Here is a 26,675-nt window from a genome sequence, read left to right as displayed (position 1 = left end):
GTTCTTGTGGGTCTCTAAGACTAACTCCTTACAGGAGTAGAAAGCCCCGTCTTTCTCCCATAGAGCAGCTAGTGGTTTCAAACTGCTGACCTTTAGGTTAGCGGCTGAATGCATACCACTTCATAAAAGAGCATCGCTGACATCAGTCAGTGGGGCAGCTCTGCTCTGTAACACATGGGGCTGCCACGAGGGAGAAGGGACTCCCCAGGAACAGGGTGGCTTTGGGTGGCTGAAGACGCCGTGCGGACGCATCCTCTGACTCCGCAGGCCAGTCCCTACACACCCCCGGGGGACACCCCTAACAGCGCTCACCAGGAGAAGTGTGAAATCTGGGCCCTGCAGCACTATTTGTAAGAGTGGAAAACCAACCAAACCCCCACGAGCAGGAGGCGAGACAAATAAACTGTGGTAGACATACGATAGTGCCCATATCGGTTACAGACAAGACAGATCAGCGCTGGGTACATGTAGGGACACGGACAGGCCTCAAGAGTAACACGAAGACGACAAAAGCAGTTGCAGAAGCAGCAGCCCTGCTGTCGCGTGTGACACAGACCACATGTTGCCCATGCACGCAGAGGAAGGCCGGGATTTGGGATGGAGAAACGTGCAGACACACAAGACAGGTGAAGCCGAAGGGAACGCGAGTCTCTGGATTTGCTCACCTCGACAGGCCCTTCACCACAAAGACCTTGTTGGAATGCTGCTTCTCCAGTTTGCTCATCACCTCGTAGAGACTGTGGTTCAGCTGGAGTTAACAAGAAAAACGGGGTGCTACTCCGATGGAAAGCCGAGACTGGCACATATCCCTCTCTCTTCCTTCAGACAGCGTCCCTAAATTAAGCCTCCCCACTTTTCCAACTCGGACCTGCCATTCCTGTCCTCTCTCCAGTACTAGTGTGCGGGGGCCCTGGCCAGGTACCCTTCTCCGGGTCTGTGTCCCAAGTTCTGCCTCTTGCATCGGACAAGCAGCTCTCTTAAGGCAGGGTCCCAAACTGAGGTGTGCGTCAAGGTTCACATTTCCTTCAGGTGCTGAGAATTTAGTCAGTTAGGCAATGAAAATGCATTTTGCCATCAGGCTGGCCAATCATAATTTGGCCCCTGTGTGGAGAGGGATATGCGTGTCTGGGTGTGTGAATGTAATTATGGGTCTGGGTGTCCCAGGGCAACCTGGCTGCCCAGGACGGACAAGACCTACGAAACTGAGCTGGCGTGAAACACTGTCTTGCCTGCTCCCACCATCAAGAGATGGAGATTGCACAACTTGGCTCCTCGTTTCAGCCGTTCCTTCCAGATGCCTAATCTCAGTATTCAAGCTGAGCTTAGAGCCTGGATGCTTTAGTTCAGTCAATGGAGGTGAAGCGTGCTCTCTGATACTGTGTATGGACGTGTGCACTTATTGTAATACAGTTAGCTGTCAGTCAAGTACTATTACTTCACCGTGAGGTCAAAGTGAACGGCTCATAGTGTCCAAACTGGTGGTTAATGATATCATGGGTGTCAGGGCTACCTGCCTATTTACGGAAAAATCCCACCTACGAGTCTAAACTGGACAGACGCTTCTCACCTTGCTCATTTCTCTGTAGAACACATCCCTCAGGTTGGAGATGTTTTGGAAGATGGTCACATAACAGCCGATACGACTGTCAGGAGGCAAAGCAAAGATACACGGGAGTAAGTGATGGCCAACAAGGCCTTTGTGTGAAATGCAAGCTAGGTGCTTGTCCCACAGCCAACCACTCCCAAGGGCCCCAGAGAAAGGCTCGCTGCTCCGCAGACACTCTGGGACCTGGCTTTCCCAGGGCCAGGCTAGGAGGACCCCCGCGTCTCAGGCGTGAGAAGACATGGGAGACACTATCGGTCCAGGTTAACACTGACGTAAAGGGATCTCTACTTTTATGAAGTTATTTAATACAGAAGTAAACATGGCAGCTCATTAAAGAATTTATATAAGACCAAATAATTATTATAATAATTATTCTTCCTCTTTATTGAAATATTGGGGCTTCTGTGGAATTCTGTAGCTACATTCAGGAGACTCACATTTAAAGAACTATCAAATTTCACATTCTACTCAAATTAGAGTCACATAGTTAACATTTTGGAATCCGTGCAGTGATTAGAAAGGCTCCTTCACACGTGGGCTGGCCGGAAATGAGAACACACACACTGCCGCCAACTGCATTATCTGTACAATGACAGATATGATATAAACCGAGTTTCTGTTCAGATTCCTCTTCCAATGTTGGAAAGTTGTATCTGAAACATGGTTAGCTAAGTGCACCCAAGAACATTTCTAGCTACTGCAAACAAAGATACCTTCATGAATGCCAATTATCATCCCACAGAGAGCATCTTTATCTTCGCTGTACATCAGAACGTTCATGAACCAGGCTTGTTTAGAATACCCACCCGAGACCGAAACCAGAGCCATGTAGGCTGGGAGACGAGGGCACTCCACTTGCCCACAGTGCTCCTGTCCAAGAAGCGGCTTGTCCCCATACCGGAAAAGCGGGCAGGGCACGAGTGGTTATCTTTGTACTGCGGATGTGAAACACGGTCCAGGGGCCTGGCAGCGCGGCTATTACCACCTAGCAAGTTCGTAGCAGGGCAGAGAGAACATTTCGTTTTCGGACTGAGGCTCTTTTCGGCGGTGCCATGCTTGGGCTAGTGGGGGGCCTGGGCCTGCAGTGGCCCGGGAGCTCAGCCCTTCGCCCAGTCCTATCCTCACCTGTTGTAAAGAATAGGTAGTTCCTCCAGCAGTTCCTGGTTCAGGTCTTCAAACACGAGCTGGGCTTTATTGAACTCTTCCTCTGCCTAGGTGGTGAAAGAGACCAGACAACCCCCTCAGTCCTGACCCCAGGCCAGAGGCTACCCTCCTTCGTCTTCCGTTTCCTCAGCGACTAGCGTTCCTTGGAAGGGCACTGGGTGGTACAGGGATTGAGCGCTTGGCTGCTAACCCAAAGCTGGCGGTTTGAACACATTAGTTGCCCTGCATGAGAAAAGACCTGGCAATTCATTCCTGTATATGCTTAAGAGGGAACATTTCTCCATATGGGCTTAAGCATTTTTTTAACAGTTTTATTGACATACAATTCACATATCCTACAATTCAATGGTTTAAACATATTAAAACGCCACGCACTCATCACTACAATCAATTTTGGAACATTTTGTTCATTCTTGTACTCACTATTAACCCCCCACTTCCCCCAAGCCTTCCCTGCTAAGAAATTACTAATTCAATTACTGTCTCTAAGGAACTATCTAGCCTGGATTTCAAATAAAGGATGTATATGTGCGGCAAATTTATTATCTATGGCTACAGCAGAGCACACAGGGGGCAAAGTTAACCCTAACCTAACCAAACACTTTGGGGGAATGAGTTGTTCGGCCTCGGGGTTCAGGACCATAGTCTTGGGGACATCATGGCCAAATGGCACACTACAGTCCAGGAAGACAGCGTCCTGTACCCTTTTTTGGTGAATCGTAACTGGAGACTTACAAGCTTGTAACTGTCGAAGATGCAACTATTGGTCTCCCCCTGCACAGAGCAAAGGAGAGCAAAGAAAATTCAAGACACAAGGAAACAATCGGTCCAAGGGATGGAGGGATCTTGTGAGCCCAGCCTCGAGGAACCTGAGAGCGGGAGAATTAGCTGGTGTCGGCCTCCCACTGCTGTTGGCCAGAAAGAGATCACCCGGAGGTCTTGGGCAGAGAGGGAGAAAAATGTGGACGAAAAAGAAGAAGAAGAGAAAAAGGGCCAGCTCACTGGTCTGATGGAGACTGGCAGCACCTCAGAGACTAAGGCCCTCGGTTGCCGTCAAGCCTGGGACAGAGCTCAGCCCATGGCTCAGCCTTCAGCCAAATAATAGCCATGTGGTGAGTTAACCCCGGGGAGTTAGACAAAATCCTTGACAACTTCAATAGTTTCTCTATCTAGTGTGGAGATGTCGGTCTTCTTTACACTGAGTTGTAATCCATACTGGAGGCTGCAATCTTTGATCTTCATCAGTAAGTGCTTAAAGTCCTCCTCACTTTCAGCAAGCAAAGTTGTGCCATCTGCATACTGCGGGTTGTTAATAAGCCTTCCTCTAAGCCTGATGCCACATTCTTTTTCATATTATCCAGCTTCCCTAATTATTTGCTCAGCGTAGAGATGGAGTAAGTATGGTGAGAAGATACAACCAACCATGGCCATCAAAAGCTCAGAAGGCAGGAAGGGGCAGGAAAGAAAGATGAAGGAAACGGTAAACACCGGGGGTGGGGGTGGGAGGGAGGAGAAAGGGAAGAGAGCTGCTATGTTGTAGGGATGGCAAGCAGTGTGACAAAACACAATGTGTGGGGACTGCGGAGTCCAACACCAATGTCCTCTGTAGGTTTTCACCCAAATCACAAGTGAAAAAGAAATGGGTAACGGCTCACCGCATGTTAAGGGGCGATTTTCCTGTGTCACACAGGGCTGCCGTGAATCAGAGCGGACTCGGTGCCACACACAATAGGCTTTCTTGGATCCAGGCCTTCCCTTCCTGACCCCAAGCCCCTGGTTATCAGCGCAGAGCATCACCGTGGCCGGAGGAAACAGGATTTCCTTCAGGAAACTGGATGCTGAGTTTACAATTCCCTAAGCCCAGGTTGGCCCAGCCACTTGCCACATGTGTGGGGAGAGGGAGGGCAGGAAGGACTCAGCAGGCATTTTTTTTTTTTTACCTTGGCAGCCTTGGCCTCATCTTTCTTCTTGGCATTCTGCACAGCCTCCAGGTGGTGACGGGCACTGTCATAGTCCACAAGTTTCCGGCCCCGCTTGGCGATTCTCTCCTAGCCCAGTGATGACAAGAGACGGCATGATCTTGAGGGTTCAGGGTCAGGATACGGGTCACAGAGCACCAAAGCAGGTGGCAAGGTTCTTCCATCCTTTGATCACATTGGACTTTCTAATGGGTTCTGTGCTCCTAGGGAGCATGTGGACGCCTGTGCTGACATTTAATATTCCCTATGAACCCATTCAGAACCAGGAGAAATAGCTTTGACAATTCCACTGAACTGAAAGTTAGGAGGGAGGGGTCTTCGTCCCAACTCTGCCATTTATTAACCTTATGACCTAAAGCCCCATCTTTCCTTTATGGTGTTACTGTAAAGATTAAATGTTGACTCTAAAGTGCTTTGGAGGCTCTAAGCTGCAGTGAAAACAAAAAGCAAATTACTATCTGTCTAATCTCATCCACACTACAAAGTCTACCACGGAGAAGTAAATCACAAAGTCTGAGAAGATCTTAGCGACGATGTGGTTCGACCTCCTATACAATACACACAACGTCCCTAGAGTATCCAGGAGAAACAGATGCGCTTTCTGACTTGAACCGAAAACAGACTCCCTGCCTGATAGTGCACTGCGTTTCCCTGTGGAAAACTTTAACTAACAGATGCTTAAGTCAACCTCCCTCAATGTTTTCTGATTAATTTTAAACGCGGAGAGTGTCCTAGAGAGTAGGTGTTTGATAAATGTAAGCCGAATGAATGAAGGCAGACTTTGCTTTCTGAAAACAGGTCCAGCTCTCTTCTCATCGAACGGACGTTCAAGCATTGAAGAAAACTATTATGGCTCCTTTAAAGTTCTTCTTCCAAAATAAACACCCTGGTCCCTTCGGCTGTGTCTCAGAGCTAAAACGGATGTCCTAATCTGGACCTAATTAAACACCAGCCCATGTCTAGCTGTCTGAAATTCAAGTTTAGACATAACCTCCACACCACCTCTAACCCTTGATCCTAATCGCTTGTCTAATCCTCAACCTTAACCTTCTCCTAACCTTCTCCCCAACTTTATTCCTAACCTCAGGGCTCAAGCTCTACGTGTAGCATTTAACTTGTTAACATGTTAACATTACTACGTCTTGTAACCTGTATGGGCCACATACAGCCCAGCCTTGCCTGTGTACGTGCAGTACCTTAATCTCACTGAACTGGGACACATAGTTTTCCATGGTCCTCACAGCCTGGTCAGCCAGCTTCTCTTCATAGTCTTCCCAGAGGAGGTCATTATTCTGTGGGTCAGAGCACAGGCTGAGGAGGACTCAACATCGACGAGTCCTTAGACAAATAGCCAACATGTCCCTGGAAAAAAATTCTTGCATTTTGGAGCACACTCTTTAGAATGTCAAGTTGGATGTTCAGAAAGAGGGAGAGGGAGAAAAGAAGTAGCCCTTCCCCACAGAACTCCTCTAGAGGAGGTGAGACACCAGGGATCAGGGGCAGGCATCTGTCTGATTGGATTCCCGCATTCCAGAGCTCGGACAATAGGAAGTAAATTATTGCAAAAGGGTAGCTTTCAAAAACAATTGCAGGCTGAATTCCCTTACGGTTTCAAAGAGGGGATGAAGGTGAAACAGCACAGGGATCCACATGGAGAATGTGTTTTTGTCCTAACAGTGACAGCGTCCTCCTACAGCCAGAGACTGAGGCTGTTCAAACCAACCATGGGAAAGGGCTCTCCTGTTTCCCTTTTGGCGGGAGAGAGAAGCAAGCTGAGGAGGCCATGAGGCCGGAGTTGAGCACAGAACGAGACGAGCTGTAGGCTGGGAGCGGTCAGCCCAGCCTCCCTACCCCTACGATGGCCTTCAGCTCCTCCTGCCCGTCCCACTCGCTGCTGTAGAGCTCCTGCAGGGTTTCCGACACTTTCTTCGAACTCTCATGCATCACTGAAAAGAAAGAACTCAGGTTTACCAGGTTTCCCCTCCAAATAGCTTGGTATAATTGTAATGGGTGCAAACAAATAATGGGTCTCAATTCAAAAGGACAAATGCAGAAGGTTTGGAATATCAATGAAGAAAGGTGGATGGGGTTGGGCAGGAAAAAAAAAAACAAACCAACAAAAACACTCTTCATAGGTCCCCAAAGTTTCAAAGAGTGAAGGTCAGGCAAGGGACAGAAAGCCTGAGTCTGGCTGTCTTTTCTTTACTGGGTTCCACCCCAGACTGTTCAGAGCTGCGTAAATGCTTTCTGAACTCCATTAGTTGCCTCAGTGCTCTCTCTACAGTATGAGGGTGTTTCGAAAGTGCATAGAAAACTTTTGTTTTCCCATAAATATTTTGAAGCCCCTCATATAGTAAGTATCCAAGATAAGTCGTTTAGCCTTTGCTAAACAGAAAACAGAGACTCACTACAATGAACTGCATTTCAGTTTTGGAAACTTTAATTATTAGCTTAGACCAGGCTCCCTCAATGTCTTCCAGTTAGTCTAAAATCACCATCGTGTCCAGCAGAGGGTTACCCACCTTTGACGGCACTAAGGAAGCTCTTCAGGTCCTTGTACAACTTCTGGCCTTCTGCCTGAGAGGGAAAAGTGGTTCTGGTGACTCAAGAGACACCTTTGAAAAAGTGCTCCAGAGATCAAAGTAGAAAAATAAGTTAAATAACAAGGCAACCACAAAAGGACACACCTGATGAGACCAGCATTATAAAAAGTCAAGAATGGGTTCACAAACACTGATGGTAAGTAGGGATAAGAGGGGAAGGGAGAGAACATTCCCAATAAGGGAGTACACATGGGTTAATTATGGGGAAGGCTTAATTATGGGCCAGACACAACCCATAGGAAGCCAGCACAAGGTGACCAAGGCAAGGCAAGGCATGGCACTGCGAGGTGTGCAAGAAAAGACAATTACGGTAAGGAACTGACGGAGCCTGGTGGCACTGTTGGGGAAGGGTTGAACTGCTAACTGAAAGTCAGCAGTTCAAAGTCATGAGCTGCCCTGTAGGAGCGAGATGAGGCTGTCTGCTCCCTTGAAGACTTACAGCCTCGGAAACCCTCTACAGAATGCTACGAATCAGAATTGACTTGATGGCAGGTTTGGCTTTTTGTTTACGGTAAGTGCGATGTTCAGCTATATTATCAAAGAGACCAGCCCCTGCAAAGGGCTAGCCTGTCTGACCAAGCAGGGTCAGTTAAAAAGAATAACGCCCTGATGAGGCAGGCTGACGCAGTGGCTGCAACACTGGGCTCCAACAGGACAACGCTGGGTGAGTGCTTCGTTCTGTTTCACAGCACCAACTGTGTTACTGTCAAGCTCTGACAGCACCTCTCAAAAACACAGCTTAAGTTATAAAACATAAAATACAACAACAATAAACAGTAACTTATGAGTAGATACATAGTAAATGCATATTCCAAATATGCGAGGGAAGTCATATGGGAACACATTCACGTATACCTTGTACTGTTGTGGAAATTTCAATATCTAAATGTATAAATGCTGCATGTATGTGCCTATGTAAAGAGAGCACACATGGGGAAGGTTATAGAAATCATTTAGATATTGGAAGTGAACTACTTGTCTTGAAGGCTAAGGACCACTTAGTTTTGGGGAGGGATATCTAGATCAATTGGCGTAATATATTTCATAAATACAATCTTATACATCCTCGATTGGTGAATAGTGTCTGGGATCTTAAAAGCTTGCGAGCAACCATCTAAGAAACAACTGCTAGTCTCTTCCCACCTGGAACAAAAGAGAATGAACAAAACTAATGACTCAAGGAAGTAATTCGTCTAAAAGACTGATGGCCCACAGCCTCTTCTACCCTGAGACGCGAGAACGAGCTACCGTTAGTGGCCAATCTGACTAGGACCAGAATAGAAGGTGCTGGTTAGAATGGGTAAAAAACAGAAAAATAGAACAAAATTTAAATGAAAAAACAAACAAACTAAAAACCAAAACATAGATTTACTGTTCTGAAAGAGACTGGAGGAATTCTTGAGACCCTGTGACAAGCTTCTAACTGAGATATAACTAATTAATAGATGGCTCTATAAAACAAGCAGGACCCTGGGAGAATGTGCGCTTTAATCCTCTCCAATACCAAAAGATGAGGAGGCAGGAAGAGACCCAGGAACTGGGAAAACGGAACAGGGACCCTGCGGAGCACCAGGGAAGAGGAGAGTGTTAGCTCATTGCGTGATTGCAGACCCATCTGTGCATGGATTGTTGACTTCAAAACCAACTTACTGTATAAAATTCCACGTCAACCACACTAATCATAAAGCAGGAATCACTGCTAGGAATTCTTCAATATTTGCAGTGGTTATAAACGAGCCTTGCTTTGCCCACGAGCTGTAAACTCGATGAACTTGCAGCCACTGAGTCAATTCTGACGCGTAGTAAGCCTACAGGAGAGGCTCGAACTTCCTCTTGCGCTTCCAAGACTGTAACTTTTTTTTTTTTAACATTTTATTAGGGGCTCATACAACTGTTATCGCAATCCATACACACATCAATTGTGTAAAGCGCATTTGTACATCATTCTCAAAACATTTTCTCTCCACTTAAACCCCTGACATTAGGTCATTTTTCCACTCCTTTCCCGCTCCCTCCTCCCTCATGAGCCCTTGATAGTTTATAAATTATTATTTTGTCATAGCTTGCCTTGTCCGACGTCTCCCTTCACCCACTTTTCGGTTGTCTGTCCCCCAGGGAGGAGGTCACACACAGTTCCTTGTAATCGGTTCCCTCTTTCCTATCCATTCTCCCTTTACCCTCCCTGTTTCGCCACTCACACCACTGGTCCTGTAGGGCTCATCCGTCCTGGATTCCCTGTATTTTCAGTTCCTATCTGTACCAGTGTACCTCCTCTGGTCTAGCCAGACTTGCAAGGTTGAATTCGACTGATGGTAGTGGGAGCAGGGAGGAAAGATTTAGGAACTAGAGGAAAGTTGTATTTCTCATCGTTGTTAAGACTGTAACTTTTTACGGAGTAGATAGCACCATCTTTTTCCTCCAGAGTGGCTGGTGGTTTTGAACTGCTGACCTTGTAGCTCAGTAGGTACCCAACTATGTAAGGTTTTTTTATCAGGCATCTTAAAATTCTTCTAGTCTCAAAAAAAATCTTCTAGTCTATACTCATTACTTAATTCTAAAATACTCACATTTTAGGGATATGTTAGAGCAGCAGTCCACTCCTGGTCCCAAATTCTTAGTTCTCTAGTAGTGCTATAACAGAATTACTTGATAATCGGAGCTCACTAGTGATCTTTATGGACCTCTTGTGCGTGGCATATTGGCTTCTTGTTCTAATGCAAACTGCTAGGCTAGCAGTTAGAAAGCACCAGCCCCTCCATGAGACAAAGACAGGACTTTCTACTCCTGTAGACAGTTACAGTCCTGGACACTCACAGGGGCAGTTCCACCTGGTCCCAGAGGCCAACTCGATGCATCCACTCAATGGCAATGAGTTTGAGTCCTCTTTATAGGAGCCCTGATGGTGGTGTAAGTCAAGTAAGCACAAGACTGCTCCTTGAAAGGTGGCAGGTTGTCTCTTTTGAGTCAATGTTAACAGTGAAAGATTGCTACAGCTCCCATCACATTCCCATCTTCTTTTTCTTGTTTGTTCTCCCTTCCAGGAAATAATACCCTATGCCCAAGTCCCTCTGTTAAAATTTAAGTGTCTTCTAGGCGCTACGACTTGAGTTATACTCTGGCTAACAGCTTCCTGAGTAGATAAACTGCTACCAGAAAGGCTGCTCATAGCATATTTCACAACTGCCAAACCAGAGCATCAAGGGCTCACCAAGTCGACACACCACCTTAGTTATCATACTTCACCATGAAACTTTGATCTCAAAAATATATATTTGAGTAATAAAAGCTGATAAACTATGTTGTATAATTTCTGCAAAAAAATTCTTAATATATTTTGTTTACTAGGTAACAAACAGATGAGTAATAAAAACTACCATGTATAATTATGTAGATTGACACTGCTCAAAACTAGGGGGCGCTATTATACCATAATCAGACAAATTTGAGTATCTTCTGTTTTCCATTACAGGTCACAAAAGTTCACCTCTATTTCCACATTTTATAACCAAACCTCTTAGGAAGTTATTTTTTTCTCTTTCTTTGAAGAAAATGCAGTGGGTAGGTGTACTGGGCAGCATTTTGTTTCTCTGACCTGCCTGTCGTCCCTTGAAAGCCTCTAACTGAATAACCCCAGGGTCTTTGTCCTGTTCTGACGGTGACTTTCCGAGTCCTAGCTTCTCGCCTGTCTGGATGTTATGAAACTTGCTCCACCGCCAGCTAGCAAGTAATTCCACTTCTCTGCTTCAGTTTCTTCGTCTAGAAATGCAGAGTAAGTCCATTTCCCAAACTGCATGATTTTATCACTCTGCACTCTGAATCGTCGCCAAATTCTTGGCACTGTCATAAAGCACCTGAGTCAGGTCTCCCCACCCTTGAACAAACATTCCCAATCCCCAGTTAATGAACCACTCACTTTAGAAGCTGGTCCTAGGTACTCAGGTTTACTAACGAAGCTATTCCTGAGAGACGGGGGTACTGAGGGTACAGCCGAATACGTGCTAAAGAAACAGACACAGCAAAACCAGTGTAACTTAACGCATCCAAATCTGTAGCAAGCGCCAAAAGTGCTTAATACAATAGAGATCCAGGAGGGAAAGGTGAAACTAGAGGTGATTTAAAAAGCCTCGAATTTGATGAGCCCTACAGGACCAGTGGTGTGAGTGGCAAAACAGAGAGGGTAGAGGGAGAGTGGGTAGGAAAGAGGGAACCGATTACAAGGAACTATATGTGACCTCCTCCCTGGGGGACGGACAACAGAAAAGTGGGTGAAGGGAGACGTCGGACAGGGCAAGATATGACAAAAATACCAATTTATAAACTATCAAGGGCTCATGAGGGAGGGGCGAGTGGAGAGGGAGGGGAAAAATGAGGACCTAACGCCGGGGGGCTTAAGTGGAGAGAAAATGTTTTGAGAATGATGAGGGCAATGAATGTACAAATGCGCTTTACACAATGGATGTATGTATGGATTGTGATAAAAGTTGTATGAGCCCATAATAAAATGATTTAAAAAAATAAATAAATAAGTACTTAAAAAAAAAAAAAGCCTCGAATTTGGAAGCAGCTGTCACTACCTGAAGAGAGAGTAAAATGCTGCATGAGGAAAAGAATCCTTCCTGTCATGTTCTGAAAGGGGGTGGGGGTGGGATGGGGATGGAGGGAAGAAGCAGAGGCTTGAAGAATTCCTATGGAAACTTGGTCCGGAAGCTGGTAGCGAGGCGTTGAGACAGGGATGGGGAATTGTGACCAAGTGACTGAGTTGCTGCCTAGTCTTGGTGATGCCCGCCACATGACTGGGACAGATAAAGCAGATATAGTGAGGAGGCTTGGGGCCAGGTTTGTCATTACACTTGGTGTGATAGTTAGGCTTTGTCTTAATTAAGCGAGGCCAGGCTTCTCAGTAATTTGGCTGCAATACCCCATGACGCACTCTAACACAATGTAGTCGGCTCCGTGATGGGATGTAACATAATATCATCAGGCCTGTGAGCAGCCAGCAGCTGTGGTGGTGTGAAGCCCCCTTTGCGCAGGTCACAGCCTTGATGCAAAGGGAAGAAAGACCACTTGGAGGAGTGGCCTACCCCTTGTCAAGCAGAGTTGATAGGAAAGCCTGTCACTGAAAGGGCATCTGGATCCTGCGTCTACTTTGCTGACCTCCTGCTACATTGTCTGTCTACCCCACGAGCCGTCAACAGACTACTCATCTTGGATTCCGTAGATTGTAACCACCTGCCTGTGTTCTTCCTACTTCATCGCCCTGCTTCCTGGTTTGTCAGCCTCCATAGCTACCGGAGTCAGGAGAAGCTTCCCCCTTCTGAGCCGTGGAGTTGAACCAGACTGGACTTACCTGTTTCTATGATTGCACGAGCCAGTCCTTGATGTGAGTCTCTTCCTACCTCCACACACATACAAGCATTACTGGTTTTGCTGCTCTGGGGAGCCTAACCCTGGGTGTCACGTGAGCCATTTTAGATGCAGGAGCAGAGACGCCCTTAACAGTGTAGAAAGAAAAAGGTGTGAGCTCCCACGTCACCTGGTGGTGGCAGCAGAGGCACCGCACAGCGTGAAGCCGAGTGTCTTCAGGTGGGAAGAGGGCTTGCTGAGTGGGCTGTCCTTTGGGCACTTAGCAGCACTAAAGGAGCTTTGTAACACATGCCCAAAGCGGGCAGTGGCCATGGGGTCATGAGGCTGGGAGGCTGAGGACCAAAGAGAGATCAGGCTACTGGCATGACTGATAAGAGGAGCTGCAGGCAAAAGAACTGTGTCTTTATAATGTCTTCTGATCCGGATTTGTCGTAACCTGTGAACTTCCCTTTAGACCTCCTTAACGGCGAGTCTTGTCTTTGAGTTCCCGGGGGCCACTGTCAGCAGAGAAGCATTGTGCAAGGAGAGCTGGCGTCCAGGCAGGGTCCAGGAGGGGGAGGAACGCCTGACCTCCGGCTCCCAGCAATCACCGGGCAGATGCAAGGCTGCCTTCGCCTTCCTGCTCGCGCAGCTGAGGAGGTCAGATGTGGTGCTTCCCACGGCCTTTCCCCCGCCATTCACACAGAGTGAAAGGGGGTGGGGGGGAGAGAGGGGGCTGATAGCATTGGTGATTGTATAACCCCACTCGATGGGATTGAATAACAAAATTGTAGGTGAATGGATATACTGGAATGTGTAAGATATGCCAATAAAACTATTATTAAAAAAAAAAGATTATGGGATTTACCAATGAACACTTTGGGGAAAAAAGTTTGTACTCCAAGCTGTGGATGAAAGATGGGGTCCACTTTCACTTTCCAATCTCCACGACCTTGTCCTTGGCCCTCTGCTCATCTGAAACACCCCTGTCTAGTCTGAGACCCGGTTCTTCCTTAAACTGTGAGAAGCGTTCAGGGAAGGTGCACCCCCTTCTTCATACTGAAGTTCCAGCCTCTGGGGCAGTAAATGGCACGCAGCAGGCACTTGCCGAATGCCTGCTACATGACCGAAGAGGAAAGCCCCCAAGCACGTCCCGCCCTCTGCTACTACAGGCACAACAGCCACCAACAAGAAGTCGGTCCTTTTTTCTACCCTGCCTCTATCTCTGCGGAGGTTCTCTCCCCCAGTCCTGTTTAGATGGTGTGCTTGTCCCAGCCGCTCTGAGGGGCTGGTTCTATCTGATGCTCATTCTCCTTGCGGCCCTTCCTCTGCTCCTGTATCTTTTAGGGTCATTGCCTTTGTAGGATCAGTTTTCTCCAGGAGTGACTGGAAGACTGAGGGATGGATGGGCCAAGAGTCAGAAACCTTTCAAAGTCTGTGTGTCAACGTACCCTTGCTGGGTTAAAAATAAGACTAACTATATTTTAGAAGAAAAAACACAGGGTTTAAATTTGAATCCCAGTTCTGCAATTCATGTGCTTTGTTACCTTGATGAACTCATCTCCCCTTGCAATCAAATCCTATTTCTCCTCATGGTTAAAACCACTAAGTCAGTGGTTGCCAATACTTCTCCCAGACTAACCACCACATCATAATTATCTAGGAAGCACAATAGCAAACACCCCTTCCCTAGTCAATGGTCACCTTCGGTTGTTAATAGCACAAGTGGAGGAAGCAAACCAGACATGATGTGCCTCCTGGTGGAAGAACTGAACATTACATTTCAAGGATTCTTGCCCAAACAAAAATCGGACTCTGGTCAAATCTCCAGTCCAGTGGTTCTCAACCTTCCTAATGCCGCCACCCTCAAATACAGTTCCTCGTGTTGTGGTGACCCTGTATGTGGGCGGGCCCACCTGGAGGGGGATAGAGGAGCAGTGTCTCAATTCCTAGAACCATGTCGTGACCCACAGGTTGAGATGCGCTGCTCTAGATCGATCCATTTACAGTAAATAAAGGAAGGCGCTGGAGGAACATTGCGGGACAATCTGGAAGCACCCAGTAGGCAGCAGAAAAGGGGAGGAGAGGAAACCCAGGAATTTAGAGACTTCCTCTTAAATCTTTCAGACTTAAACATGTCAATAAGCTAGGTGAAAGGTAGGGCTCTTAGTAGATGTCTGATTAAAAAAAAAAAGCTGAAAAAATATCTTAAAACACGGGCATTTGAATATTACTCACTGCCAGTGAGTTGATGTGGGGTCATAGCGACTCTATTTCTACGTCTCTCGTTCATTCCCTCACTGCCATGACGTCGATGCTGACTCCTCGTGACCCTGTAGGACTGGGCAGAACTGCCCCGTGGTTTCTGAGGCCTTGAGTCTTTACAGGAGTAGAAAGCCTTGTCTTTCTCTCGCAGAGCAGCTGGTGGTTTCGAACTGCTGACCCTGCAGTTAGCAGCCCAGTTAGCATAATCACTATGCCACCAGGGCCTCTATTGAGCATTAGACATTCTGTGTTGTTAATGAACTATTGCTCATTTTAAAAGACAGTATTACAGCTTACATCTTAGCAGACTATTTCACAACCTGAAAGATTTGCAGAGGTAGTCTGACTTTGCACACATTTGATTCATGACACACTGCACATATGGCCGCCTGCTTTTGTCTGTGGTACTTGTGATCATTGCATTAGTGAGATGTGAGCTTGCATTAGATGTGAGCTTGTATTAGTGAGCTTGCAGTGCTGCAGTGTGTGATATGCTGATGCGGTTCTCGGATGGTCAAAGATTGGATTTACACAGATAACTGAGAATGAGAAGTACTCATCATGAAATAAACTGGGAGGAAAAATGCGTATTCTATTTATATCAGAGCTAAGTCACACCAGGGCCGCCTGAAGGGAGCTTTGTCCGTCACGTGTCAGGGGCTGTCTGGACTATATCCTTAGAGGAAGAAAGGGAGCTGCAGAACCATATGCGAGGAAGCTCCCTTTTGTTAGACCTTACATATGTACTTAACGTGGATACAGCTAGGTATCCTATAGCAAGGTCGTTGTGAGGCTATAGGGCAGCGATGGCTGTAGGTCAAAGCCAAGCTGAAATCACGGCCACGGAGTCGATCCTGACCCCAGCGACTCTAAAGGACAGGGTGCCACTGCCCCCATGGGTTTAGAGACTGTGACTCTTTAGGGGAGCAGATTGCCTCATCTTTCTCCCGCAGAGCGGCTGGTGGTTTCGAACTGCTGACCTTGTGGTTAGCAGTCCCACACGTTACCACGGTGCTACCAGGGCACCAGCTCTAGGTTGGGAGGGTAGGAAATTGTCCTTTTAAAAGCTAATTTTCTTCTTTTCTCCTCATCCACTTACTGATCTGTTGCAATGAACAAGTCATATTTTATAGATCCACATTTCCTAGGTGTAATAATGACACTGCGGCGGTATGTACACTTAGTCCTTGTCATTTGGAATAGTAATGAATTATTTATCGATGACATCATATGCTCTATGGAATCTGCTTCATCCTAACCAAGGACAGGGGAAGTGGGGAAGGGTTGGGGAGAGAAGAGAGAAGACTGCCCAGGAATGGCACATTCGTGTGGCTCCATCATTGAGCTCTACCTTCTTAGGAGCATTTTCCACGTGAAAAACAAAGCTTAGAAGTACAGGCTCTCGGGCTCTACTCCCAGAGTTTGTACATTTAAAAATATTTCTTCAGTGACTTGAATACACAGTCACCTACTGAATTATTTGTTGACAGGTTATATTCTCTCCAGTGTACAATTCCCCAATTATTTTCTTTATCACTCAGTTACCTGGGCTTCATTTACACAGATAACTTCCTGTTATTAGAAGAGGCGATGACAATCCCAGGCCTGAGCAGAGGCTTAGAGGAGGTAATGCACCCAGAGCTCGCCTGGTGAGTTAGTTAATTGTGCCAGCCTGGCCAATAATCACATGTGGGGCTAATTGAAAGACGGAGGGATAAATGGGTGGTGAGCCTCGCCTTTCTAGTTCTCGGGTCTCTTGCTTTGTGATGGTCGCACCGGGTGCAGCTGCCTTAGCAGTTCCCTGCTTCAGCTTGCAAGATTGACTTCCTACAAGACATCCCCAAGGAGAAGCCACATGGACCTATCCCGATGCAGCCCTGGGTGCTGGAGCAGCCGTGTGGAGACCCCTGCTAGTGCTGAGATGTTTGTTCGTTCACTGACTTAGCTTTCCTCCTGCAGTCGGCATCACTGCCTCTGTTTTGTAAGGTGGAGGACTTTGTGGACTGGTGTGGGACATATGGGTTAATGTTGGACTTATGGGCTTGGGCAGCACTGGGTTGGGATGTTTTCATGATGCACATTTTCTTTACATAAAACTCTCTTATACATGAGTTGCTGTGGATTTGTTTCTCCAAAGTACCTAGACTAATACACCTGGCATGTGACAGATGAAAGCCAACTGTCCACAGTAGGTTGCGCTTCTGGGATACCCGAGTCGTGATGCAAATGACCTACGTCAAACTCCACATCAGAGCCAGAGCAGGCTGCAGGGACAGCAAGAAGAGGGTGGATGTGGCAGGTCCACAAAGAGGCAACAAGGAGAACAGGGGGTTGGTGAGGTGGGAGGAACCCTGGGGAGGGAAAGAGGCACCCTGGGAAATGAGGAAGCCTTCAAACGAAGGTGGCTGGCCTTCACTTTGATTTCCTCTGGGGAGCTGCTGATGTCTGAGGGGCAACGCCAGAAGAAAAGGGGAGCACTCCTCTGTCTCCCCGGGTCTGCAGGAGGAGGAAGGGTGAGCCTCTCTGGCTGTCGGGGTTGTTAGTGGTGGGGGTGGCCGCCTCGTGGGTCTTGCGGGGTGGGATGGGGTGGTAGACATCTGTGTGCTGGGGCACAGACCTGCCTGCTGTGCTTCGCCACTTAGCTTTCAGGCCTCCTTTCTCCCCCTGCCTTCCTTCCCACCCTCCAGGTTACCTGTTGCTGGTAGAAGTTGTTGGCACTTTGTTCAAACCGTTCATCTTTGGTTTCCACCGTTTTCCCCAACTTCTGCAGTACCTGGGGAAAGAAATCAGAAAGGCTCAAAGATTATAGCCCATCTCTTTCCTCTGTCCGCCTCATCTGATCCCGGGCTTCTCTCAGGGTAACAGAAGTGCTGGACTCTACTCTCTCACGAGTGATTCCTACTCACAGTGACCCTGTCGGACAGGCTAGCACTGCCCTGGTGGGCTTCCGAGACTGTAACCTTTTATGCTCATATCAGCTCCGTGGAACTAGAAATGTGATGCCTTACTAAAAAAAAAAAACACATGACAAACTGGGGTACATCAGAGCCCCAGTAAGGCGCATGAGTAAGAATGAGTAAAGAATGATATTGTCATTTAAAGGTGTTTTAGGGAGGGGGTTGGTGGTGGAACACTAAAACAAGGATTGATGAGAAGAAGGCAGATGCTGCTTTTAAAATAGAACATGAGCCTTGAGGATGTTTGTCAACATCCCTGAGAGACCCTGTCTTCTAGCTAGAGCCTCAAATACCTCTGGGTAGAAGGCAGATGAGGTTGCAAGAGTGGTCAGGGAACTCTTCTCCTGTGAGGGTTGAGAAGCTCTGGTAAAATGCAACCAAAATTCAGCGACACCGGGCCACTATCCACCCCTGCCTCCTCTCTACTAGACAACCACTGTGCCAGTCATGACACCAGCTTCAGTGTGGTTACAAGGACAAGAAAGGACAAAGCCCCAGCCCTGTTCTCCTTCAGCTGCTCTCACTGGGAGACAGCTAGTGACACAGGGTGGGAGCCCTGGCAGGTGCAGTGGTTAACCCCTAGCTGCTCACCAAAAGCCAAAGCCAACATACACTTGGCAGTCTGCTTCTGTCAGGCGGGGCTTCCAGCCCAGGGAACCCTGTGGGGCAGCTCTGCTCTGTCTTGTAGGACTGCTGTGAGTGCGAATGAACTTGCTAGTTCACAGGAATATGGTTAAGAGAGTCCAGACTGGCCTATCTGGGACCCGCATCTTGGAAGGAGGCAGCCACCATTCTCCCAGACCCAAGTTATCATTTCAGTAGAAACGCTCAATATTTCTAATCATTCATCAGATTCCCTAGCAGTTCTGTCACTCCCGGCTCGCAATAGCTCTGGAAACCATTCCATTTCAGTTTGGACTCCCTATCTTCCATGACTCTTAATCTGTCTTTTTAAGTGCTTGCAAACGTCCGTGCCTCGTGCACACTGCACTTCGACTCCGGGCTCCATCGTGGGCATTGACCGGTCTCCTTCTGGACGGGAGCGCCTTCAGCACTGAGTGTCACTTGCTTCCGTCGTCCAGACTCCTCAGAGCCTGGACAAATGGGACTTCAGTTACGACAGGAAGGAAGGTGAGACTGACCCAGGAGGGAGGCACTGGGCTGGGCCTTGAGGCACGACCTGGCTAGAGTGAAATACCAGCACAAAGGGTAAGGCCAGGAGTCACTCGGCTGCGGCAACGTCACGGGAGTAGGAAGAGCCACAGCACCAGCTCGGCATGGCTGGCGTAGGCCGTGTGATGGCGAGTGGAGGGGAGAAGCCCCAAAGCCTGGAGGCTCCTAGTGAGGGCCTTGGAATCACATGCATGAGGCCTGGGTCTGGGGAGCGATTGCAGACTCTGAGCAGAGGCTCCAGTTGAAGTGTCTTCATTTTAAAGGGCAGGGTGGGCTCTCTTCCTTGCGGAGCTCTCTCTGTGGGGGTTACGGCCAAAGGCCCTGGAACCTGACAGGTATGGCTCCTAGCTTGGGCTTTCCACTTACTGGCTATAAGCCTTTGGGTAAGTCACATAAATGCTTCAGCCTCAGTATACAAAGGTTTCCTTCCCTCCTCAAAATCCAAACTCACTGCCGTGCAGTCTACTGGATCCGTAGTGACCCTGTAGGGCAGGGTAGAACAGAATGGATTTCCAAGACTGTAAATCCTTAGAGGAACAGAAAGCCTCATCTTTCTCCAGAGGAGGGGCTGTGGTTTTGAACTGCTGACTTTGTGGTTAGCAGCCTGATGTGTAACCCACTGCGCAGCCAGGGCTCTCCTCTCACAAGGGAATATTTAGCTCCTGTGGTGGTTAGGAGGAATACATGATAGTAGGTCTGCAAACTGCTTTCACAGAGTTTACCCTCCAGAAAGCTCTCCATGCACAGCCAGGATCATGCACAGGGACCCTGGGGGCATTGCCAGGGGAGCCTTGGACTGCTAACCACAGTTTCAGTGGTTCAAACCTACCAGCCGCTCAGAGGCAGACAAGATTTTCTACTTATATAAAGATTCACACCCGTCCTTTTTTGTCCGACATCTTAGCGAGGCTGCTGCGGCGGTAGCTGCTCTCGAGCTTCGTGATGCCGCCCAAGGACGACAAGAAGAAGGATGCCGGGAAGTCGGCCAAGAAGGACAAAGACCCAGTGAACAAATCCGGGGGCGAGGCCAAGAAGAAGAAGTGGTCCACAGGCGAAGTTCGGGACAAGCTCAATAACCAGGTCTTGTTTGACAAAGCCACATACGACAAGCTCTGTAAAGAAGTTCCCAGCTATAAGCTGATCACCCCAGCTGTTGTCTCTGAGAGATTGAAGATTCGTGGTTCCCTGGCCAGGGCAGCCCTCCAGGAGCTGCTGGGTAAAGGACTTATCAAGCTGGTTTCAAAACACAGAGCTCAAGTAATTTACACCAGGAACACCAAGGGTGGAGACGCCCCAGCAACTGGTGAAGATGCATGAGCAGGTCCAACCAACTGTACAGTTTGAACAATAAAATTTTATTAGCTAAAAAAAAAAAAAAAAAGATTCACACCCTCAGAACCCTCTATAGGATCACTATGAACCAGAATCAACTCTTGGCCAGTGGGTTTGGTTTGGGTTTGGATGGGGCAGAGGTGCCCCACTTCAAGTGGTAGCCAGAGCACAAGCTCTACCTGCCATACTTCAGATGGGTTACACGCCGGGCTGTTAACTGCAAAGTCAGCAGTTCGAATCCAATAGCCATTCATCAGGAGAAAGACGAGGCTATCTGCATTCATAAAAACCTACAGCCTCAGAAACCTTAGAGGGCAGTTCTACCCTGTCCTATAGGGTCACTATGAGTCAGAATTGATTTGATGGCAGTGCATTCGGTTTTTTAAAAATTTATTCTTAATGATATATATTTACATCTCCTTACTTGCAAATACCTATCTCTAGTTCCTTTTTGGATTTTTGGCTCTGTTTGATTGGGGACATGGGTCTGCAGTCGGCCATCCACCCTCTCCTCACTAGGAAACCTTATCTTCTACCAGAAAGTTGCAAAACCACCTAGCTGAGCGGTGAGTGCCAGCTCTCACTTCCTTCCTGCCGCCCCTCCCTTCCTTTGCTGGGGCGGGGTTCTTCGTAGGTGGTGTAAAGAGGATAGAGGAGAGTAAAGGCATCAAGGGTTCCTGTTGGCCACCTGGGGCAGACCAATCTCCCCATCCCCCAAAGGATAAAAGCTAGACTTAGAAGGCATGGGAGGTGTATGTTCAGGAAACCTCATTTTTTTAAGTTTTGGAGAAAGAAAAGGTTTAAGTGCTGTCACCTTGGAAACAACCCAATACCTGGCCCCAAAGCTCCGTTTTGCTGTAAGCAACTGGCCCCTGTGTCAGACTTATACTCTGTTGGAAGGCCCTGCAACCAGGGTTCTCTGAGCGAACAGGATACACAGATGCTCTGCAGACGCCAGCCGTGGAAAGACGAAGTTCTGCTTTGCAGATCTTTCCCTATGGACAGTCCAGGGAATGCCAATCCCTAAAGACCTACCCTAAGAATCCTCCTCCAGTTTGCCTGCCCTGGCTGCCGAAAAATCAGAATACAGAGTAGTAGAGAAAGAGCGAGAGAGAAAGCAAATGTGGTAAAATGTTAACAAGTGGGGGTAGATGAGGAACATGCCGATGTCCATGGACTTATAATTATTCTGTAGATTTGAAATGTTTCCAAATAAAAGGTTGGGGTTGAAGGTAGAACTTAAAAAAAAATCACCTGCTCCATCGTTATGGCTCCTGTCCCCCACCATGACCCTTCCTGTCATTATTACTGTATTTTAAGTTAGGTCCCTCGATTGGAATATGAGATGGTATAGGGGAGTTTTGTTACTTTTCCTTAGGTCAGACAGCTGTCTTGTGATGATGTAAAGAAGTCTCATTTTTAAAACACAGGCAAAGTAGAGTGTTAGGATATTTGCAACTCACTTTCAAATGGTTAAAAGAAACACCCCCCCAAAAAAACAACCCTCTGTGTGTATGCGTGCATTTACTCTTACATGTCTGCATAAATGTCCACATGCGAGGGCACGTCAGTAGATCAGTGGACAAACAACATGATCACTGAGGGAGGGGGGAAAGAGGAGCAGATGCCAAGGGCTCAAGTAGAAAGAAAATATTTTGGAAATGATGATGGCAGCATATGTACAAATGTGCTCCATACAATGGATGGATGGATTGTTATAAGAGCTGTCAGAGCCCTTAATAAAATGAGTTATTAAAAACAACAAATATTATCATGTAGTTCCATTTTCCCATGAGCTGTTTAAAGCCCCTTCCTATAGATTTTTCGTTCATTTTGGGGGGCAGGGAGCGCAGGTGGGGCAGGCTGTTTGCGATGGGCTGCCAATCCACATGCAGCCAGGGGAAGCCCAGCAGTCGGCTTCCATTAAGACTGCAGTCCTGTGCCTCCAGTCACCTCAACTCAGAGTGACCTTGTAGGACGGGGCAGAAGTGCCACCACAGGGTGTCCTAGGCTGTAAATCAATAGAAGAGCTTTCGAGCTTTGGGTCTAGTGCTGAACCGCTGCATCACCAGGGCCCCTTCCACGAGGACTGCCGTCAAGGCAATCCTGGGGCAGTTCTACTCTGTCACACGGTGGGGGGGCGGGGCACCCAGCGTGAGTTCAGGGCAGACCGACTTAATGAATACTGACCAGCAGCAGGTAACAGTGCTGCTAACGACAGTCACATGGAGGCAGTAGAGATATGCAGCAGATTTGGCAAAACGTTGCCCACTATTGAATCCATGTGTAGAGCGCATGGCTATTTCATGCAGCATTCTTCCAACATTCCTATGTAGCACATGACACGGGCACTTCATTCGTTTGGCTTGTTTGGTTAGTGTTCCTTACGGTAGTGGAGGGTGGGGGTGGGATTTGCTGGGGAAGAGGACACGAGAGACCCCAGTGGAGGAAGGAGCGGCGTGTCAAGGACTAGCGACAAGAACGGGTCTAATAAAACAAGGAGAAACGATCCTGCCTGGCTTCCGATTCTCTTCTTAATAAGGTTCCAATACAGTTTTTCTCCTTTTCTTCTTCCTAAGCCCCGGACCAAGACGTTTGTTGCCTTGAACCCTCTGGGGCACAAGATGAGTAAGCCACACAGGAAGTTAAGACCAACAAAGGAGTGGTAAACCATGCCCTTTCTCTGGGGAGATCTGAGAGGTTTGCCACAGAGAAATCATAAACAGATGGTGAAAGCATTAGTTGGAAATCTGATGCTGTAACGAACTGTAAAAACACAACAAAGCCAGCCTGAATGGGGTCTCAGGATGAGATGGGGTCGGGACTAGAAAACAGAATGCTGCACCCCTTTTGGGATGAACAGTGTCAAGTTCCACCAAGCCTTTTGGAGGACCTCGGCTTGGGAATGTTTCCATTCCCAGCTCTCCTAGAAGGAAGGAGCCAGTCAGCAGGAAGGGGAGAGGCCCAGAGGGCCCAGGGGCTTATCAGGCTCTCTGTAAAGAGAGCTCACACTGCCAAAGTCACTGCTGACTCACAGTGATTGCCCTGTGGGTTTCCGAGACTGCAACTGTTCACAAGAGTAGAAAGCTCAGTCTTTCTCCCACGAGGCAGCTGGTGGTTTCAAACTGCTGACCATGCAGATTGCAGCTCAATGTGTGACCTCTATACCACGGTGACGCCAGCAAAGAGCTGGATCCCGAGGCAGGGCATTTGGGTTTCAGTTAAAGTTCTGCCACTTGCTCATCTCTTTTGAGTCTTGTTTCCTCATTTCTAAAACTGGGAAACTAATGACTTCCTTCACGAGTTAAAAAGATAAAGAAAAATCTATCGCTGGAATGCTCACTCCATAAAAGGAAGGGGCATGTCTTTTTTGTTTTTTGTTACATTCTGTTGTCTGCTTCATAGTAGGCCCCGGATATTGGACACAACTGACTATCTGACCCATAGCAATTACAGTTATTACTTAGAAGACTAAATCCAATTGCTTATGGAAAAAATGCACAAAAACTCCACAGGGAGTCCTTTCTCTTTACTGTTCCTTCCGCTTCATTTTATTCCCAGTAACTTCCGACCACTTAGGGACTGTGTGTCCCTGGTGGCTGACCTCTTCCCAGATCCCAGGCCGGTCCCACCCTACCACTACCTCCTGGGTGCCAGTCACACCCCTTCATGCTCAGGGTGAGCATGCTCAGGGTGCCTGTGTCTGGATCTGAGTTCAACCTCAAAATAACCTCTTGATTTCGGCATCAGCCTGGGGGCTCCCCAGGGAAGCTAGGCGCCCGCTGCTTTCTCTCAGGCCAAGAACAGGCAGCTGCTTGGGTAGCTGTTCTTGCTTCAGGAAAGATTTTCCTCTGGGGCTGAAGGAGTCCTCCGTGCGTCAGCATCAGACTCATTAGGTTCCTACTGGCCACCTTTGTATCTCCAAATAACTAAACAATCCTCAGCCACCTCGCTTGCAGGATCTGAGCATTTTCCTTCCAAAGCCAAACTCGCTGCCATTGAGTTGATGCTGACTCCCAGCGACCCTGTACGACAGGGTACACCGGCCCCTGTGAGTTTCCAAGACTGTCATTCTTGACAGGAGTAGAAAGCCCCATCCTTCGCCCATGGAGCAGCTGGTGGTTTTGAAAAGCTGGCCTTGCAGTTAGCAGATCAACACGTAGCCGCTGTGCCACCTGGGCCTTGGAGAGCAGGGCAATGATTTACGAAAGCTTTCTGAGTCAGCGCTCGGAAAAGGAACTAAAGTCCAAACAGGGGCCTGATACGGATGACAGACTGAGCTGAAACCGGAGTGTTTATCTTTCAAAAATGGTTATTATCCCATTGTGACTCCAGCCCATAGGAAGTAGCAGTCTTCTCTTCCTGTTTCACGGCCCCAACCCCCAGCCCTGTTACATTCCCTCTCCCTTCAAGCTAGGCCTTCTCATGGGCATTGCCCTTTGGGATATGAGATTTGAAACAGCTTTGGGGCAGGCTAAAACAACGGTCGTGGTAAAGTAACAAAGTGTGGCTGCACAAAATCCTTTCCTTTTTCTTCCCTTCTCTCACATAACCGGGGACAGAGAGCAGCACAGGCCCTGGTGGTGCTGTGCTGCTGACGGGAAGGTCCACGGTTCAAGCCCAGCAGCTCCTCTGCAGGAGAAAAAGGAGGCGGTCTACTGCAGGCTCAAACCCGCCATAGGGTGACTGAGTGGGATGACACTGGGTGGCAGTGGGTTCGGGCTGGTCTTTCACAGGATGCGGCCACACTTTGGGTTGCGATTTGCAAGGTCAGCAGCTCAAAGCCACCAGTGGCACCATGGGAGAAAGACAGGGCTTTCTAGTTCCGGAAAGTTACTGTCTTGGAAACTCCTTGGGTGGGGGGGGCGGTTCTACCCTGTCTAGGGCTGCTATGCGTTGGCATAAACTCAATGGCAGTGAGCTTGGTTTTTCACAGGTCTGAGCGCCCACCCGTAAAGACAGGGACCCTATACACAGCCTCCTTCCTTCCACTGAATGCGTCCTCAACAGGGGCAGTATTGACATCCCATCAGCTCTTTGTCAATCACCCCCCTTTCATCTTCCTTCAGGATCCAAACCACCATCCACCTTTAGAAGATAGGACTATCCCAATTTGTACTCCGGTGCTGTTCATCTAAAGCAGTGGTTCTCAACCTTCCTAATGCCACGGCCCTTTCATACAGTTCCTCCTGTGGTGGTGACCCTCCCCCCCCTCAACCATAACATTATTTTCATTGCTACTTCATCACTGTCACTTTGCTATTGTTATGAAGTGGGCAACCCCTGTGAAAGGGTCGTTTGACCCCCCATAGGGGTCTGGACCCACAGGTTGAGAACCACTGATCTAACACAAGACCAGAGAACTTCTTTGCCCCTCCTGCCCGCTTCTTCTTTTGACTTAAGATGTCTTCGGAGACCATCTCCTCTAACCCAGTGTTGGGGGCTGGAAAACAAACGCTCTGAGAGGAAGCAAACAGTCTGGCCAGGCAGAAGGATGGGTGCTCATGCAATGGCTCAAGAAGTACCCCAAACCATTTGTACAGGCAGGCAAGTTCCGGCCCACAGAGCTCAGTGTCCCCGCTGGGGTACAACCACCCCGGGTTAGCGAAGGACACAAGAGAACGAGTCTCTTACATCCTCCTGGGTGGCGCACCCTGCATCCACCACGGCCACAGGGGCCTTACAGGAAGCTGATGAGAACTACAGGTTACATCACCGAGAACCGTATTCCGAGGCCAGGCCCGGCTAGGGGCAGAGAGAATTCTGCCGACTCATTCTCGTCTTCAATGGGTCCCCAACCCAAGCGGCCTGGCGGTTCAAGGCGGCAGGAGGACATTCTGGTCAGCCCTTAAGAGTTTGACGACTTGGGGAAAATGACACTCGATGACCCTTGAGTTTCATCATCTGCAAAATCCCAACCTCGCTGGAGTGCTGGCCTGCACCTGAATCCTTCAGCGAGGTCGCTCCTTGCTTTCACCTCTCCCAGGGCTGCCCCTGCCCAGCGGGAGGACTGGGGTCCCTTTGGTGCCCTTAGCCTGGCTCATGGCAGGGGGGTTTCCTTGGGCCTCTCTCCAAGCTTCCCCTTTGGATGGAGAGCCATTGCCCACTGGCCTCTCCCGGGGAAGTCAGAGGAGCCGCCCCGCTGGGGTCCCAGGGTCGCGGGGGCGCCCTGCGAGGCCAGCCACCTACCTTCTCCTGGGCCCTGCTGAACTTCTTCTGCACCTGCTTGGCGAAGAGGCCGGCCGCGCCGCCC

The 26,675-nt window shown here is 48.4% G+C and overlaps 2 protein-coding genes across 2 annotated transcripts in view; one reads left to right on the top strand and one right to left on the bottom strand.

Moving 5' to 3' along the window:
• BIN2 (bridging integrator 2) overlaps positions 1-26,674 on the bottom strand; it is a gene marked incomplete at its 5' end in the record, with an annotated part of 34,542 nt that extends 7,868 nt beyond the window's left edge. Inside the window, 9 exons of the mRNA XM_045287224.1 lie at positions 666-748; positions 1,568-1,643; positions 2,732-2,817; positions 4,711-4,818; positions 5,946-6,041; positions 6,601-6,695; positions 7,272-7,326; positions 17,653-17,733; positions 26,612-26,674. Of these exons, the coding sequence (XP_045143159.1) occupies positions 666-748; positions 1,568-1,643; positions 2,732-2,817; positions 4,711-4,818; positions 5,946-6,041; positions 6,601-6,695; positions 7,272-7,326; positions 17,653-17,733; positions 26,612-26,674 (743 nt within the window). The remainder of the gene's footprint in view (positions 1-665; positions 749-1,567; positions 1,644-2,731; positions 2,818-4,710; positions 4,819-5,945; positions 6,042-6,600; positions 6,696-7,271; positions 7,327-17,652; positions 17,734-26,611) is intronic.
• On the top strand, positions 20,002-20,465 carry LOC123521371 (40S ribosomal protein S25-like). Its single transcript, XM_045287367.1, has one exon. The coding sequence runs from the start codon at positions 20,033-20,035 to the stop codon at positions 20,405-20,407; it is 375 nt and encodes a 124-aa protein (XP_045143302.1). The 5' UTR covers positions 20,002-20,032; the 3' UTR covers positions 20,408-20,465.
• Position 26,675: the final 1 nt, after the last annotated feature.

The sequence above is a fragment of the Echinops telfairi genome, unplaced genomic scaffold (assembly GCF_000313985.2).
Source record: "Echinops telfairi isolate 266 unplaced genomic scaffold, ASM31398v2 ScPeMD7_12;HRSCAF=54, whole genome shotgun sequence".
Classification (NCBI taxonomy): Eukaryota; Metazoa; Chordata; class Mammalia; order Afrosoricida; family Tenrecidae; genus Echinops; species Echinops telfairi.
This window is presented reverse-complemented; position numbering and strand designations above follow the sequence as displayed.